At 50.5% G+C, this 15,685-nt stretch overlaps 1 protein-coding gene and 1 long non-coding RNA gene across 4 annotated transcripts; one reads left to right on the forward strand and one right to left on the reverse strand.

Moving 5' to 3' along the window:
• Positions 1-5,478: 5,478 nt before the first annotated feature.
• On the reverse strand, positions 5,479-9,698 carry LOC118981684 (uncharacterized). The gene is made up of 2 exons (XR_005065391.1): positions 9,615-9,698; positions 5,479-5,810 (listed from the first exon to the last, which is right to left on the reverse strand). It is a non-coding gene; the product is annotated as an uncharacterized LOC118981684 (long non-coding RNA).
• FST (follistatin) lies at positions 9,002-15,469 on the forward strand. Of its 3 annotated transcripts, none has more exons than XM_037038503.1 (6): positions 9,002-9,563; positions 11,340-11,531; positions 11,961-12,179; positions 12,470-12,694; positions 13,357-13,584; positions 14,335-14,995. In XM_037038503.1, the coding sequence occupies exons 1-6, from the start codon at positions 9,479-9,481 to the stop codon at positions 14,415-14,417; spliced, it is 1,032 nt and encodes a 343-aa protein (XP_036894398.1). In that variant the 5' UTR covers positions 9,002-9,478; the 3' UTR covers positions 14,418-14,995. The 3 variants fall into 3 exon arrangements, with proteins under 3 accessions (XP_036894398.1, XP_036894397.1, XP_036894400.1); XM_037038502.1 differs by having other exon boundaries at positions 9,008-9,563; positions 13,354-13,584; XM_037038505.1 differs by having other exon boundaries at positions 9,012-9,563; positions 13,354-13,584; positions 14,065-15,469.
• The last annotated feature ends 216 nt before the right edge of the window (positions 15,470-15,685 follow it).

Below are 15,685 nucleotides of genomic sequence, written 5' to 3' on the forward strand. Positions count from 1 at the left end.
AACACGAGCCAAGACGAGCCACTCATAGGGAAAGGCAGCTTGGGTGGGCCTTGATTTTGGGTGGGACAGAGGCCCTGGGCATCTCCAAGGCAGGTCAAACAGTGTTGGCCAGGTTGATAGAGTCTCACATATGGCCCCAGCTTACCGGCTCAGTGCTTCCACGGGAGGAGGGCGTAGAAATGGACAATGGCCTCTGCTTGCCTTGACGCCTGACCCCCCAGTTCCTCCCCGTGCACCACCGGTGCCTTTCAAGCTACTACCCCGGGGTTACAGCTCAAATGGAGTGAGTCTGAGTGGGAAGTCCATGCGTGGTCTCTTTAAGAGGAACTGCTTGGGGCTTCAGCAGTTTCTTCCATCAACTCAATTCCTGTTGGTTCTTGCAACTAGAAGTCATGGGGACTTACGTTCCTGGCACAGGAACCCTAGGCTAGACGGCTTGGTGTGGGGTTAGGACTCCTTGCTCCCAACATATCCCTCCCAAATTTTTATCCACCACACCTGGGTGTGGGACCAGCCCATTCTGCCTCTGCACCCCTCCTATCATTCTGGATGGATATTGTTCCTTTGGTTCCGTAGTTGTCAGACTTCCATCCAACCCTAATGGTTGGATCCCTAATGGTTCTGAGTGATGGTTGTTCCCCATTTTAGTTGTAATTTTGATGTGGTTGTGTGAAAAGGTGAGCATCTCTGCCTATACCACCATCTTGAATGGCAGTTCCCAAACTTCTTTTGGGTCCCCAAATGGTTTTTTTTTTTTTTTCCTCTTGGGCTTCAGAAATACTCTCCACTGTCTCTCCCGAGCACTGTCTTCTGGCTGACCCCTTGTCGAATGCAAGGTCTCGGCTAAACATCACCTCAGCAGGAAGCCCTTCCCTGGTCATCCTATCTCAGTTTATGGTGCCTACTGATTTGCCATCGGCTTTCTCTGTTATCCCAAAACTTCAAAGAAAACTGCAACTAGATCTGTCTTATTTGCTCTCTTTCCCCGTCAGAATCTGGAGGATAGAATAAACATTGAAAAGAAAATAGAGAAGACATATTTCATGTCACTGGCATAGAGTAGGTACTCAATGTATGGTAGCTATTATTATTAAGTAACAAACTAATAGATAGCTCCATATTGGGGGGAGGTGTATGGTGAACACTTTCAAGACAATTGCTGCAATGGTAACAACTGGTTAATCTTGCGAGACACTCTATGGAATTATTCCAGAGGGGACAACCTGGCTGAGATCTGAAAGATTCTTGAAAAGCGAGCAGACTAGGGTGCACTGGCAAAATAATCAGCTATCTAGCAGTTGGATACCTCAAAATTGGGGGTCTTACTATGGAGTCCGTGAAAGTCAAGAGTATTTCAAAATGTGTATGATCTTCAAACTGAATGCAACATTTTGGGTGGGTCTATGTGTTTGTCTGCGCACTATTCTAGAGAGATCGTCCGTATCATTCAATGACTTCACAGAGGAACTGTGCATGAAAAAGTTAGGAATCACCGGCTCGAAGTTTCTTGGGGAAATCTGGGGCTCTGGCCGGAAGAAAACGTCGGCAGGGTGACAGCTGTGTCATCAGCTGGCCAAAGCAATGTTTTCTGCTAGAGCAACGATCAGAAGTTTGGGGCCAAAATGACCTCAAGGAAACGATTCTTCTACCTCATGTTCCCATCTGCACAGCATGTGCGCTATTAACACATGGCTGCTGCTGATTATTTTCATATCTTTATTCGCAAAGAAACTGCACTGAGACCAGCTCAGAAGAAATTACTTATCTAATGTATTGGAAAACCAAGTAAATGAGGGTCTTCTACATACTAACAGTTTTATATCGCTGAAGAGTGACTATTTAGGGGCGATTAAACAGACATTGACCAAGACTGCCTCGAAGTCACTCATCTACTAGTACTCACCATAGATTTATATATGGTGAGCACATATATATACACATATACATATGTATGTATACACACACACATATACATATTCCTACCCTAATCCAAAAAAATAGCCAAGTCTCTCCATGTGTTGAAATAATTTATTTCAACACTTAATGCATCGTCTCTCCTGTATTTCTACATGCTGTGTCATCACCATCTGACCTCAACCCGTTGTTAAATATTTGATAGCATCGTTGGATCAATAACACAAAGTATAGTTTACTTTTGAATGCAGCATTTGCATAAAAAAATAAGCCATCCCAGGCTGCACAAGGTACAACGTGAAGGTTATGATACTGATCCTGCTGGTGGACGGAAGAGGAGACGGAAGAGGAGAGGAATCTATGGGGCGGGGGATTAAATCAGGGGGAGCGAGGACTCATGACAAGATGCCATCACTCTCCACTGAAGAGCAAAGGCAGAAAGCAACTGTGCCCAAATGTGGCCACAAGGAACACTCCGCATTTCCGCCTCTCCAGACTTAAGCACGCTGACGGATTGTTTTGAGCAGGCATCTATTCACAAGTAAACGATGAAATGATATTCAACAAAACACTAATCAACAGAGGATCAATCGCGTTTGGTACTCACTCCGCGTAAATCTCTGGGTGACAGAAGTGATTCATTAGAAGGAGTGACTGTGGCCTAAGAGCAACCCCGAGAGGACGCAGGCAAGGGACGGTGATGAGCCGGCCCTGATCTCCTGCCAGGTGTGCCACTGCGCTCTTCTCCGCTGACCGCAGACAAGCGGCCCGAGGAAGCACAGGGACCAGCACGCGCCTGCACGGGGGGCCTTTATAACCCCTCAGTTCCTTCGAGACGAAAAGCTGAAAACCGCATTGATTACCCCTCAGCCACACGTTTTTCACTCAAAATACAAAACGGATCTACAAACCACTGTTGAAAGACATTTGAGAAAACCCAAGTAAATACAAAGATACACCATGTTCATGGTTTTGAAGACTTAACGTTGTTAAAGTTTCAATTCTCGCCCTGGGGCTCAATGAATTGAGCACCGGCCTGCAGACTGAAAAGCCGCCAGTTCCAATCCCAGTCGGGGCACGTGCTTGGGTTGTGGGCCAGGTCACCTGAGGGGGGCATGCGAGAGGCAAGCAATCTATGTTTCTCTTCCTCCTTTTCTCCCTCCTTTCCCTTCTCTCTGAAAACATTAATAAATAAAAATTAAAAATAAAATAGAATTTTGATTCTCTTCAAGTTGATCTGTCCCCGCTAGAATCTGATAAAGTTCTTGTGTGTGTGGAATTCAACAAGTGCATGCTAAAATTTATAGGGAAGTGCAACCAAAATATCCATAGCAAATTTGAAAAAGAATAAATGGGAGGAATTATATTTGAACTCATTACTTTCTACAGAGTCGCAGTAATCAAGATAACATGGTACTGGAACTGAATCAATAAATAGGTCAACGGAACAGAATGGCGAGCCCAGGGGCAGACCCACACTTAGGCGGCCAGTTGATTTCACACACAGGAGCAAAGGCAAAATGCACACGAGATATGGAATGAATCCCCACTGAGGAAAGGTGACTACAACTCCACAGAAAGACGTTGTGAGAGAGCCAAAGCCACGTCTAACGCCTCGTGAACTCTAGATGTCTCGTAAACATACCATTTCATCTGGGGGGCAAAACAGACATAGGAAATGGGACAAGACGCGTGTCAACTAAGAAAATACAGGTGATGGAAAGCATTACGCTGAGTGAAATAAGCCAGGTGTTGAAGGACAAATACCATATGATCTCACCTTTAACAGGAAGCTAAACAACAAAACAAACGAGCAAGCAAAATACAACCAAAGACTCTGAAATAGAGAACAGGGGGACAGTGACCAGAGGGTAGAGGGGAGGGAATTTCAGGGGAAATAGGGGAGGGATTTAGAGGAACAAATATAAAGGACACATGGACAACAAATAAGGGGGGGTGGAAATGGGAGGGAGGGGGGAGCACTGGGGGGTGGGTTGGGATGGGAGTAATAGAAAACTGTACTTGAAAATAAATAGAATTTTTTAAAAAGAGCAAAAACATTTATAAAAAAAAAGAAAATACAGGTGAAAACACGGATGATCAGACAGCGTTTGTATCAGCCATCTACCAAGTGCAATACGGACGAGACAAGCACTTAGCAAAGAATGAATTATTAACCGGGCAACCCCCTGCTACTCTGTGAAAGCTAAAATGAAGTAACAGGCTGAAATGCAGAAGTAGGGACGGCACACCAACTCACCTTTAGCCAGTGACTCATCGGGGAGGTGGCTCTAACTGTGACTGACACATTGTTTCAGTCGCTAAGTAGTGGAACCAAACAGCAAACACTGATTTGCTCTGGTCACACTTTCAGTGCAGCGGAAAATGTATCTGGAATTCGGGTGCACAGGGTCAGATGCCACACCCTGATATTCTCCGTTCTAACCAAATACATGAGTGGCCTGTCTTGTCAAAGTGGTGCAGGACACAGGGGACTACCTCTGTCACTGCATTGCCACATTCCGTCCTGAGACGTACTTTGAATTCTTTACTGAGGTTTATTTTAGTGAATTGTGTTAAACTTGAATGTGCTGATACAGCTAGAGCGACGTGTCTTTGATGACTTCTGGACACCCAAAACATTTCTAAACTGGGAAGGGGAGAATTAGGCAATAAAAATGTTACACAGAAACAGAGTGTCAAAAAGAAAGTTCCCCATTGACTCCACATAACATCGAGGCAACCTTGGAAAGAGAAAAATTGAAATAACCAATTGTTTTCTCAGTATTACAGAGAAAAACACAAAGTCTGATGAGTTTTTTTTAAACTTAATCGGTTCATGGTTTGGACATCATAGATAAACAGTGGCATTTATGTGCCCACATTGCCTAACCTTTTAGTTCGGCAGCAATTCTGCCGGTACAGAACTATCGCGCCCCCCCCCCCACTCCAGATCCTCACCGTAGCCTATAAATCACACAATTCCAATGGCCACGACGCATTAAGTAACCGTTTTTGTACCTAGAACAAAAAAACCTGGTTTTCAAAGCATTTCAGCCTATTTCTCAAGTGCTTAAATTCTGTTGTTTAATCAAGATTGAGTATGTGCGTTTGAAATCTTCATACTCCCTTTGCAAAACACCTAACTTCAAAAAAGTTTGACATTCAATTTTAAGGCCAAAAATATAAGCTCCTCAGCTCATGACTTTCCAACTTTTCCATGTGTGACCTCAATCCACCTCTCCATCGTCTCTTTTCAGGGACTGAAATTCAACCAGGTTCATTCTGGCCTCAAACAACCATTTCATATGATTTCAGATGCCTTCTTGGGAGCTAAATTCAATCATTTGCTAAACTCTAATGTTTTAAATTTACAAACTTCAGAAGGAAGATAGCTTTTGACGCTGACAAAAAAACAATCACAGAACAGCGGTCTTTTTGTGTGCGGCCCAGAAAGTCAGTTACAAAGCAGTCCTATTGTGTTTCTCATAATTTACATTTACTTTTTTGGCAGAGCAGAAAGGAAAAAAATAAGAAGTCAAACTCGGAGGCATACAACAAAAATGAAAGAAGGCATTTTTATTTTAAAATGTCCCCTTGACATTTAGACACCTACAAACCCAGTTACTCCTCATTTACAGGAGACAAGACAGTAGAAGGAAGAACAGCTGTTTCACTGTGGTGTCACGGAGCAGGTGTGGCTCCGGTTCGTGCCACCGAAACTGGACAGCTCCCTTGCTGATTGGTAGGAAGCCCATACAGAGCCAGCACTGACTGGGTCTCATCTCTTCAGACCAGCCAGCAAAGCCCTGAGGCCAACAAGAGTCCCGATGACCCATCGGTGCGGACTCAGAGCAGACATTCTCCCAAACAGATCGATACTATCCAAGGTGCAGCTGAAAAACAGGATGAGCTTGTATCACTGAACAAACAGCAGGCTGCTTATCCACAAGGTAAGAGCAACACAGCACCTGTGTTTTCCACAGTGTGCGTGCCAGTGACCTCGACCCTGACCCGCAGGGCCACCCTCCAGCGCCAGAAGTAATTCTCTGTCCGGTCTGCCTCTGGTCCTGGAGCACACCAAGAGTGGTGGCATTTTCTACAACAACAGCTACTGTGTCTGCTTTGGCCGACATCATCACTTGGTGCCCAAGCAAACTAGTCACTGCAGTCAGGTCCCTCAGCAGCGGGTCTGAGGATATGACCTTACGGAGACAAAGTGTAAAGTAGAAGCAGAATTTCTACCCTTTACCCATCACCCTGGGATTGTGTGGACATTCCTGGATTAATTAATTCAGAAATTTTTTATGACACCATTTTTTATATACATAAAGTAATTATGTGGATAAACCAAATACCTTTGCTCAAACATCCAGATAAATATTTTTTGATTGACTGCCAAAATCGGCCTCTATTTCATTTTTCATTTAGTCACACAGATCCTCCCCTCACCCCTGAAAAAAAAAAGAAGTCATATTGTACATATCTGCATGCTTTTTTATTAACCTGTTATGTATGCACATGTAAATGAACCAGAGTTAAATCTAATAAGAAGACGAGAGTGGCATCACTATTATCATCGCTATCAGGTTTCCAAATATGAGGAAATTATAATCTGTAAAACAATTTTTCCAAGAGTATGGAGAAAATAAACTCTGGATTAAAATGTGACCCTACGTCCCTCTAGGCAAGAGGACTTCATGTATGACCCAGCAGGAGTCAAACGCTAGTGTTTTGAGTGGTCCTAGGGCCAACAACTCATTTGAATTAGGTTTTTCCCCGCTTCCAGAAGCTACGGGAGATTCAGAACCAACAGACCTGTTTAAACAAGGGCCAAATATAAAATTATATAATTTCATCTGCGTCTTAAAATTTTTTAATGACCATTTTAACGGCAGCACTGCCATAAGTCCAACCATCTACCATCTAAGATCTTTTAAGTATTTTGAATTTTTAGTACATTGTCCGACCCCAGATGCACACGGTTGGATAAAGCTGGTTGCTGTTAAAAAGCAAATTTGCGTTAAAAAAAAAAAGTCAAATGACAATAATTGTTGGCCTTTCCCTTTTCTTCAACTAAGTTTTCCTGGGTGGGGGGGGGGAGGAGACTTGAAGGGGGGAACACAAACTTTCCCTCCAGCGTATCACTTCATAAGCACCGTGTCCGTCTCCCCAATAAAGGAGAAATAAGTTCACCTTTGGCACTCTGCCACTGAGTGGCGGCTCCCGCAAAGGGGACGGTCTGCTACTAATCGTTAGCGTCGTCTGCCGTTAGAGGGCACTAAACAACCCCGCATTACTGCCGCCGCGGAGGGAAGAGTCGGGAAGACGAGAAAAGAAAGAGGGAGGGAGGGGACGCGGGCTCAGTCGGGGACNCAATAAAGGAGAAATAAGTTCACCTTTGGCACTCTGCCACTGAGTGGCGGCTCCCGCAAAGGGGACGGTCTGCTACTAATCGTTAGCGTCGTCTGCCGTTAGAGGGCACTAAACAACTCCGCATTACTGCCGCCGCGGAGGGAAGAGACGGGAAGACGAGAAAAGAAAGAGGGAGGGAGGGGACGCGGGCTCAGTCGGGGACGAGGGGGCGAAGGGGAGCCCAGGCGCAGGGGTGGGCGGACGCGAGGGGGCGAGGGGCGAGGGAAGGAGTCGATCCGGAGAGATGAGGGCGGGTGTGGAGTCCCAGAACCGTCTGAAGTGAGCAGAAAGCCCCCGCCCCCGCCCCGCGCCGCCGCGCCCCTCCCCTCGCGTCCCCGGGACGGTAATTATAAAGCGAAAAGCAGCGGCGAGGTCGGCGGATTTTACCAGCCTGCTGCGGCGAGCGCGCGCGGTGCAGGTGCGGCGGCCGCGGGGCTTTGTGACTCATGCCCGCGTTCAGAGGGGGGCTGGGGCCCGTCTGAGACGCACCCAAACAACTGTCTTCTAATATTAGCACGGCTGTATTTCGGGATCTATTATAGTCTGTCCAGACAGATTCCCATTGTAATGGGATCTTTTATTAAAAGATTAGCACTATCTCCTGCAGTTGGTGGAAAAAAATCTGTTATCGCTGAGTTATTTGCAGTTGTGGAGCGGGAAGGAGGGGGTGGCAGATGGGGGGAGGGCGAGAGGAGAAGTGGGGGGCGGTCTAGCGGGGGAGGTTGGGGAGGAAGGGGCGGATTTGAAGCCTGTAGGAGAAAATCCCAGCGACCTGCGAAGGTCCAAGAATTTTGTCTGCATACTTCCTCGTCTGTTGTCCTTGGGCATCCAGAAGCCAAAAGAATGGAAATTTAAAAGGCAGCTTTGGAATTAACAATATAGCATTTTCCGTGCAGTAATCGTTTTATATAAAAGGAAATATCGCCTCCTCAGTTTCATTCAGCGGTGCCAAAAATGTTATAAATGAGAGACCCACCAACTTTCGGCGAAGAATGCCTGGCACTGTGCTTAATAAACTGAGGCTACAGAAGTTCATTATCGATGTTGCAATCTCTCTATTCCGCGAACCGAAAGCGACAGAGACAGAGAAGGAGAGAGGCACAGGCAGAGGCAGACGCTCTCAGGACAGAAACTGGGGAGCCTCGGAGCGGGGGAGGGGCAGACCGCCTACGTCGGCGCCCCAGCTCCGCGCTGCGACTCCAGGCGCGGCGAAGTGAAAGGGGAGAAAAGAAAGGGAGAGGGCGACACTGCGTCGGGGGAGGCCGAGACCGGGGTGCTAAACATTTCTGTCTGTCTCTGACTCGTGGGGACCCAGGGCCGCGTCTGGGCCCCGCTCGGCCCGGGTGGAAGGGGCCGGGGCCAGAGTTCTTGGAGGAACCCTGGGCCGGGGGCGGCTGCAAAGTGAGGCACTCACAGACCCAGACACAAAACCTCGCCTGCCCCGCGCCCAGGCTGCAGGGGCCCGAGACCCAGCACGCCCCGACCCGTGCGCGGGCGGCATGTGAAGTCTCTCCAGGCTCTGGGGCGTTTGCAAAATCTTCCTGGAGCGGAGCAGCGGTGCGCACACAAACTCTGCCCCCCCCCCGCCCCCGGCGTGTCCCTACCGCGCGCGCGCGCGCGCGCGAGCACAGATACAATCACACACACTCACACTCGCCACCCCGCGCGCGCCGGCGCTGCCTGAGAGCGGCGGCGTGCAGGGCTAGAAGTGGGTGTTCTTCCCCACTCCCCACCCCCCCGGCCGCCTCCCCCCTCCCTCTTGCTCCTACGCAATAAGAACTCCGCGATTCCCCTCCTGCCGCTTTGATTTCGGGCACCTCCAGCAGATAATTGGGAAGGGTTTTCAGAAGGTGGGAAATGTCACCTGATTCACACTGAACTTTTAAAAGCTCCCCACCCCCAAGGAGCCGCGCACACCCGCGCTAGCGGCCGCCCTCCCGCTGCCCCACACCCTGGGAGACCGCCCACCGCACACCGCGGAGACCCCCGTCCACATTTAAAGCGCGGCTGCGCCCGGCTCCTGACGTCCATTGAATCGCGCGGCGGCCGGCGGCGAGCGCAGGGCTGCGCCGGGATCTCTGCGCCCTCCGCCGCCCGCCTCTGCGCCCTCCCGGGCCACCGCCGCTCCTCGCCCCGCGCCTGCCCCAGGATGGGCCGCTCCCGGCACCAGCCCGGCGGGTTCTGCCTCCTGCTGCTGCTGCTCTGCCAGTTCATGGAGGACCGCAGCGCCCAGGGTAAGCCAGGCGGGATGCGCGGGGGCTCGGCCGGGGCAAGGGCTCCTCTACTCTTCCGTCGTCCGCACGGAGACGGCTCGGAGCAACGCAGCTCTCGGAAGACGGGCAGACCAACTTGGCGACTCCGGGATGGAGAGCCGTGGGGGACTGGAGGCAGGGACGCTTTGGGAGCCGAGTTTGGAGCGCGCTTGTCCTTAAAAAGGAAAGGGAGTGAGCCGAGGTGCCTGCCGCTCAGTAGTTCGGGTTAGATGCTCCAAGTTCTGGACATCATGCGAGCAGACGTTATCTTTCCGGTTCGGCTCTGAAGAAGGGGACAAGCATCAGTAGCGTGGCCATTGAAGTCGCCCCGTTTGCTGTTTAACCTCTTTCCCTCCCACAGCTTTTAGGTAGTTTGTAAAAAATGACCAGGGGCGGAGGGGGGTGGGGTGCGAGATACTGAAATTTCTTCGGTGGCTAGGGGACATGTTTTCAGAAACTTTGCCCAAACTTGGAAATGTGGATGCTGGAAATTATCGAGGGAAGTAGCTTTCTGCCGAGTGAATGCTTCCTCGAACCCCCTCCCCCGAACCCTGAAAGAAAAAAGACCCAAATTTTGAGGCCGGAGCGTTTTGTGTAGTTTACAGTTTTTCCCCTCTTCTGACCCTTTCCTCCGACTGCTAACTGTATGCACAAAGGTAAGGAGCCTGCAACTGAACTTAAGTCCTGAGGTGCATGGAAAGAAAATTTCTAAAGTTTTTTTTTAATTAGGCTTGTTTATTTTAGTTAGTCTTTGAGCCGATTTTAGAAGAAATAATAATAGCAGTGTATGGTCCAGTTTTTGTTAAAGTTGTGTGGATGATTCATGAGAAGTCCGTACGAACCCGATCCGAACGTTAAAAGGGGGGAAATTACTTGCGGAGATTTCTTGGTGGGTAGGGAATGGGTGCGTGTCACCGGGAAAAGGTACGGAGCCTTCCCCTCTTCCCCTGCACTTTTCTGGAGACGGTCTGCGACCGTCCCGCTCGGAAACCCCCGCCGCCTGCCGCCCGCCGCCCGTCCCGCTCCTCCTCCCGAGTTGCCCGCCTCCGGGGCGAGGCTTGCGGGACGCCCGGGACGTGGGCGCCGCGGAGGGCAGCCCTGGCATATTTCGAAAGACCGCGGTGGCCGCGGGCGTCCCCCGGGCTGGGCGGATTGCAAAACGGGCCCGTCGGGCGGGCTGCGCCCCGAGGCCGGGCTGCGCCCCGAGGCCGGGCAGGACCGGGCTGCCTGTTTGCTTTCATTTTTCACAAGTGCCTTTGGCTCCCGCGTGCTGTGTGTGTCTCGGCCCCTCACTCTTTCTCTGTCTTTCCCAAGTTCTTCTACTTTCTTAACCCCTGTCACGAATAATACCCACTCCGCCCACGTGAAACCAACATGTGAAAACATCCGTCCCGTCCTGTTTTCGTCAAGTTCTTTAATCGGCTCTTCGAGTCGCTGCAGGTTATGGAGCGGGACGAATAAAAGCAAACAGTCTAGTAAAAGTCAGTGCGGGCTGCACGTGTTGTGTCTGGGTCACTGGTAACTGACAGGGAGGCGGCTGGGGGCCCGCGTCCGCCGGCTTCTAGCCCCCGCCGCCCCCCCCCCCTTGCCCACCACCCACCTCTCCAGGCCGGGCCTCCCCGCTCCGTCCCCACGGCCCTCCGTGTGTTCTCTGCTGGTCCCCGTCCCCTGCCCCCTCCACGCCGCGCCCGCCCGCCGCGGCCTGCTCGCCGCCCCCGCCCCGCGGCGCTCACCCACCTCCCGCCCGTCTCCTCGCAGCTGGGAATTGCTGGCTCCGCCAAGCCAGAAACGGCCGCTGCCAGGTCCTGTACAAGACGGAGCTGAGCCGAGAGGAATGCTGCAGCACCGGCCGCCTGAGCACCTCGTGGACCGAGGAGGACGTCAGTGACAACACGCTCTTCAAGTGGATGATTTTCAACGGGGGCGCCCCCAACTGCATCCCCTGTCAAGGTGGGACTCTTCCCCCCGGAGCTGCAGGCCGGCCCGCAGTAGAGGGCGTCGCACCCTGTGTCCCCACTGCCCAGCTCTGCACCCGGGTGCCGCTCCTCCCCCAGCCCCAGGAAGCCAGAAAGCCGGGAGGCCCTCGGGTGGAGTGTTGCCTGTTATGAACTTTACCCAAAACAAGGTCGACTGCTGGGCCTAGTGTAGGGGGGAAGCCAGCCACCCCAGGCTCGTGGAGAGGGACCCGGGAATGAGGCGAGGCCCGCTTTCGTTCCCTTCCTCTGGCCCCTCCTCGACTTCTGGAGAGCGCCCGGGCCCCTCGGGCGCCACTGCGCCATTGCGCAAGCGCCCCCACTCCGCCCCCTCCCCCCGCAGCCGTCCTGCTGACCCGCATCCTGCCTGGCCCAGGTTTAATCCTTGCCTCTTTCCAACTGGTAGAAACGTGCGAAAACGTAGACTGTGGCCCCGGGAGAAAATGCCGGATGAACAAGAAAAACAAACCCCGCTGCGTCTGCGCCCCGGATTGCTCCAACATCACCTGGAAAGGCCCTGTCTGCGGACTGGACGGGAAAACCTACCGCAATGAGTGCGCGCTCCTCAAGGCCAGGTGCAAAGAGCAGCCGGAGCTGGAAGTCCAGTACCAGGGCAAGTGTAAAAGTAGGTAGACCCACCGGGAGGCCCCAGGGAACGGGTGGGCCGCCGTAGGGGCCCAGTGATAATAATAGTGACACCGAATAAGGGACCCCTTTTGTAACTTCGGAAGACTCCGTAAGAACACATAAAGGACCAACCTGGAGTCATAAATTTTCTCTTGAAAACCACAGCACGCCCCGAGTGCCTTTTGAAAGCTGGTCTCTTTGGTCTCATGTTTTCCAAAGTGATTTCACATTCTGACTCTCCCAAGACCAGAAAGTTCCCACTAGCGTGTGTCTCCCTCTCGGTTTCAGAGACCTGCCGGGACGTTCTCTGTCCGGGCAGCTCCACATGCGTGGTGGACCAGACCAACAACGCCTACTGTGTGACCTGTAACCGGATCTGCCCCGAGCCCGCCTCCTCGGAACAGCATCTCTGTGGCAATGACGGCGTGACCTACTCCAGTGCCTGCCACCTGCGCAAGGCCACCTGCCTGCTGGGCAGGTCCATTGGATTAGCCTACGAGGGAAAGTGTGTCCGTAGGTATTCCTGATAAAGGAACAAAAAGAGAAACCAGGGGTGAAAAGCCTAGTTCCAGCGTTAAAACTGTGGGGCACACCCATAAAAAGGGCTTCAGAGCGCCCCCCCAGTGCCAAGTCACTCCACAGAGAGGACTGTCCCCAGTGACCACAGCTCCCCTAAGGAAGCGACTGTCCTCTGGAAGTGTTGGCGTGTGTGTTAAAATGCGGGCAGAAACAGGAGATGATTTTCTGTCTTAGAAAGCTTAGAACTCACCCAATTTTACACATTCTTTCTAAGTGCTAGACTTGCTGGAAGCAAGAGATAATGACTTAACAGTTCTTAAAACCTGTCATTAGATTCTGATAACTGATGGGATTCTTTCTTTTTTAAAGATCCCCACTGTGGGAAATCATCAAAGCCAGGTTTCCCTGGAGGATGCTGGGAGCCCGTTCCAACAGATGCTCTGTTCATGCACAAAAATAGTGTGCGGGCAACTGGGGGGGCAGGCGGTTCGTGTGTATGTTTCAGTTTTCTTTTCCAGCATTTTTGCCTAGTAGCTCCATGGCCCCCCTGAGTCCAAGCTGTCAGTTACACCTTTATATTTCTCAGTAGGGGAGTAGACAAAGGAGGAAAGGGGGGGCCGTGTCCCCCTAATCACAGGTATGTTATATCCTAGAAGCAAAGTCCTGTGAAGACATCCAGTGTGGCGGTGGGAAAAAGTGCCTGTGGGACTTCAAGGTGGGCCGAGGCCGGTGTTCCCAGTGTGCTGAGCTGTGCCCTGAGGGCAAGTCTGAGGAGCCTGTCTGCGCCAGTGACAACGCCACCTACGCCAGTGAGTGCGCCATGAGGGAAGCGGCCTGCGCCTCCGGCGTGCTCCTGGAAGTGAAGCACTCCGGGTCCTGCAACTGTAAGTGCCCCTGCGCCCTGCTGCGGGGATTGGCTGCCCCTGCTGCCCGGGAAGGCTGCCCCGGGGAAGGCCCCCAGGGAGCGGAGCCCTCCCCGCCCGCAGGCCACTCCCTCCCAGGGAAGTGAGCGAGCTGCTTGATTTCACCAGCCATTCCCTGGCCCACAGAAAAGCCCCTGGAATGTTTTCCTGGCTTTCCACACTTGTCCAGTGGTCAGCAGTGGGGTGGCTTCTAGAGACCTGTTTCCAGTCATTGGCCCCTAATGCCTTTGCTTTCCCAGTGTGCTTTGCTGTGTGCCTTATTAACATTTGAATCTAAACTAACTGCTTCAAAAGTTGTGCTCTCCCCCCCTTTTTCAAAGACAGCTTTATGTTATCACACAGGGCCGCTGCTTTTCGCAGTCGCCTCTCTCTACTAACTCTGCGATAAGGACCCAAAGCGGTAATACCTAGAACACAAGAACGCTTTTTATCTGATTTCAGGAATCTGCCCGTAAAACCTGAGCCATTGATTCTTCAGAACTTTCTGCAGTTTTTGACTTCATAGATTATTTTTTTTAAGTTTTTAAAAACATTGCATAACAGCAGATGCCAAACACCAAAAAAAAAAAAAAAAGCATCTCACTGCAAGTCACATAAAAATGCAGCGCTGTCCCATGGCGGTGTCAGAGGGCTTTGAAAACGTGCGCTGGGCTGCTTCCGCGCTGTCGTTGTCCGCGTTTAAACATCAGCTCCCCTGTGTTCCCCATCTAGCCATTTCGGAAGACACCGAGGAAGAGGAGGAAGATGAAGACCAGGACTACAGCTTTCCCATATCTTCCATTCTAGAGTGGTAAACCCTCCACCAGTGTTCAGTGTTGGCATAGCCTTTGGGCAAAAAAAAAAAAAGGAAAAAAAAGGAAAGAAAAAATATATATTGTCCATACTGTAAATAAGTGTATGCTTATTTATTTGGGGGGAAAACTACACGTAAAGGACCTTTGTCCTACAGCTCTCTCCCAGGCCACCTGTTGCCCACTGGACACAGAGAGGCAGCCTTGTGAGGTCCACTGGATGAGGCGCATAGTTGAGACGTGTAGACATTTATTTATACTGTGTCGTGTTTTATAATTTATACATAAAATGTCTGGTGGACTGTACACCTTGTTTTTGAAGAAATTTATGCGTGACAGGAAGAGCAGTTGTTATTTATTGTGAGGTCTCTTGCTTGTAAAGTAAACGCTTTTTTTTCCTTGTAAACCATTGAAGTCCATTCCTGACCACTCACACACCTGCCCCCTTCACTGTGCTGTTGTTAGACCCCTTCCCACCTGAACAGACTTGCATGTCAGTGTGTCGTGTTTATTTATTGGATTCTCTGCAGCCTGTTCTGCACACACACGACCCCTCGGGTTTTGTTTACAAGGCATCTTGACCGACCAAAAGGCATTGCAACTGACTCAGAGAAGGTACAGAGGACACCGCTTTGAGGGAACTGCTCCTTCAGTTCTCTTGTTGTGACGGAGGTTTGGGGGAGACGGAGGTGATAACAGTGTTAGGCTTCTGACGATGGACTTCTAAGATGTGACGGATGCAAAGGGTTTGGGGGGACATGTGGGCAGACTCAAGGAAGGGGTCCTGACACTCAGCCTTGCCTTAGGTGTTTCCTTCCAGCTGGTCTCCTGTACCTTTCAAATTAGTTCCTTCTCAACCAATGTGTCACTAAAAGTTTTATCGGAGCTTTATCAGTTCAAGTTTCTTGCTTTTCATAATACTTTCTTCTGATGCAATTTTATATTTTCAAACATGGCAAGTTAAATATAAATTCATTTAAATATATAGTTTTGTACTTTTCTACCATGTAAATGTGCAATGTATATAAAAGTTATAATGTGTATTTGTAAATAAATGATGAGTGAAAAAATAAAAAAATTTTAAAAAGCCAGTGGTCTCAACTGCTGTTGATGTCAAAGTTGTTTGGGCTTTGGGGTAAAAACGTCTAGACTTCATTTGCCCAGTCCCTGAAATTTAGTGGCCAGAACAGGAGACGCTCCAAAGCCGGGTGAGTTACAAATTGTCGCCATCGAGTCTGAAGGTAAAGGGATCAGAGTTCCAGCAACCCCTT

The sequence above is a fragment of the Sturnira hondurensis genome, unplaced genomic scaffold (assembly GCF_014824575.4).
Source record: "Sturnira hondurensis isolate 20B ecotype Veracruz unplaced genomic scaffold, ASM1482457v3 Scaffold0024400, whole genome shotgun sequence".
Taxonomy (NCBI): Eukaryota; Metazoa; Chordata; class Mammalia; order Chiroptera; family Phyllostomidae; genus Sturnira; species Sturnira hondurensis.

What these genes read in the sequence shown, in the direction of transcription:
- FST (XM_037038502.1), top strand. Translation starts at nt 9,479, where the DNA reads ATGGGCCGCTCCCGGCACCAGCCCGGCGGGTTCTGCCTCCTGCTGCTG. An exon ending in GTACCAGGGCAAGTGTAAAA is followed by an intron (nt 12,180 to 12,469) that starts GTAGGTAGACCC and finishes TCTCGGTTTCAG; the next exon opens with AGACCTGCCGGGACGTTCTC. An exon ending in GCACTCCGGGTCCTGCAACT is followed by an intron (nt 13,585 to 14,334) that starts GTAAGTGCCCCT and finishes TTCCCCATCTAG; the next exon opens with CCATTTCGGAAGACACCGAG.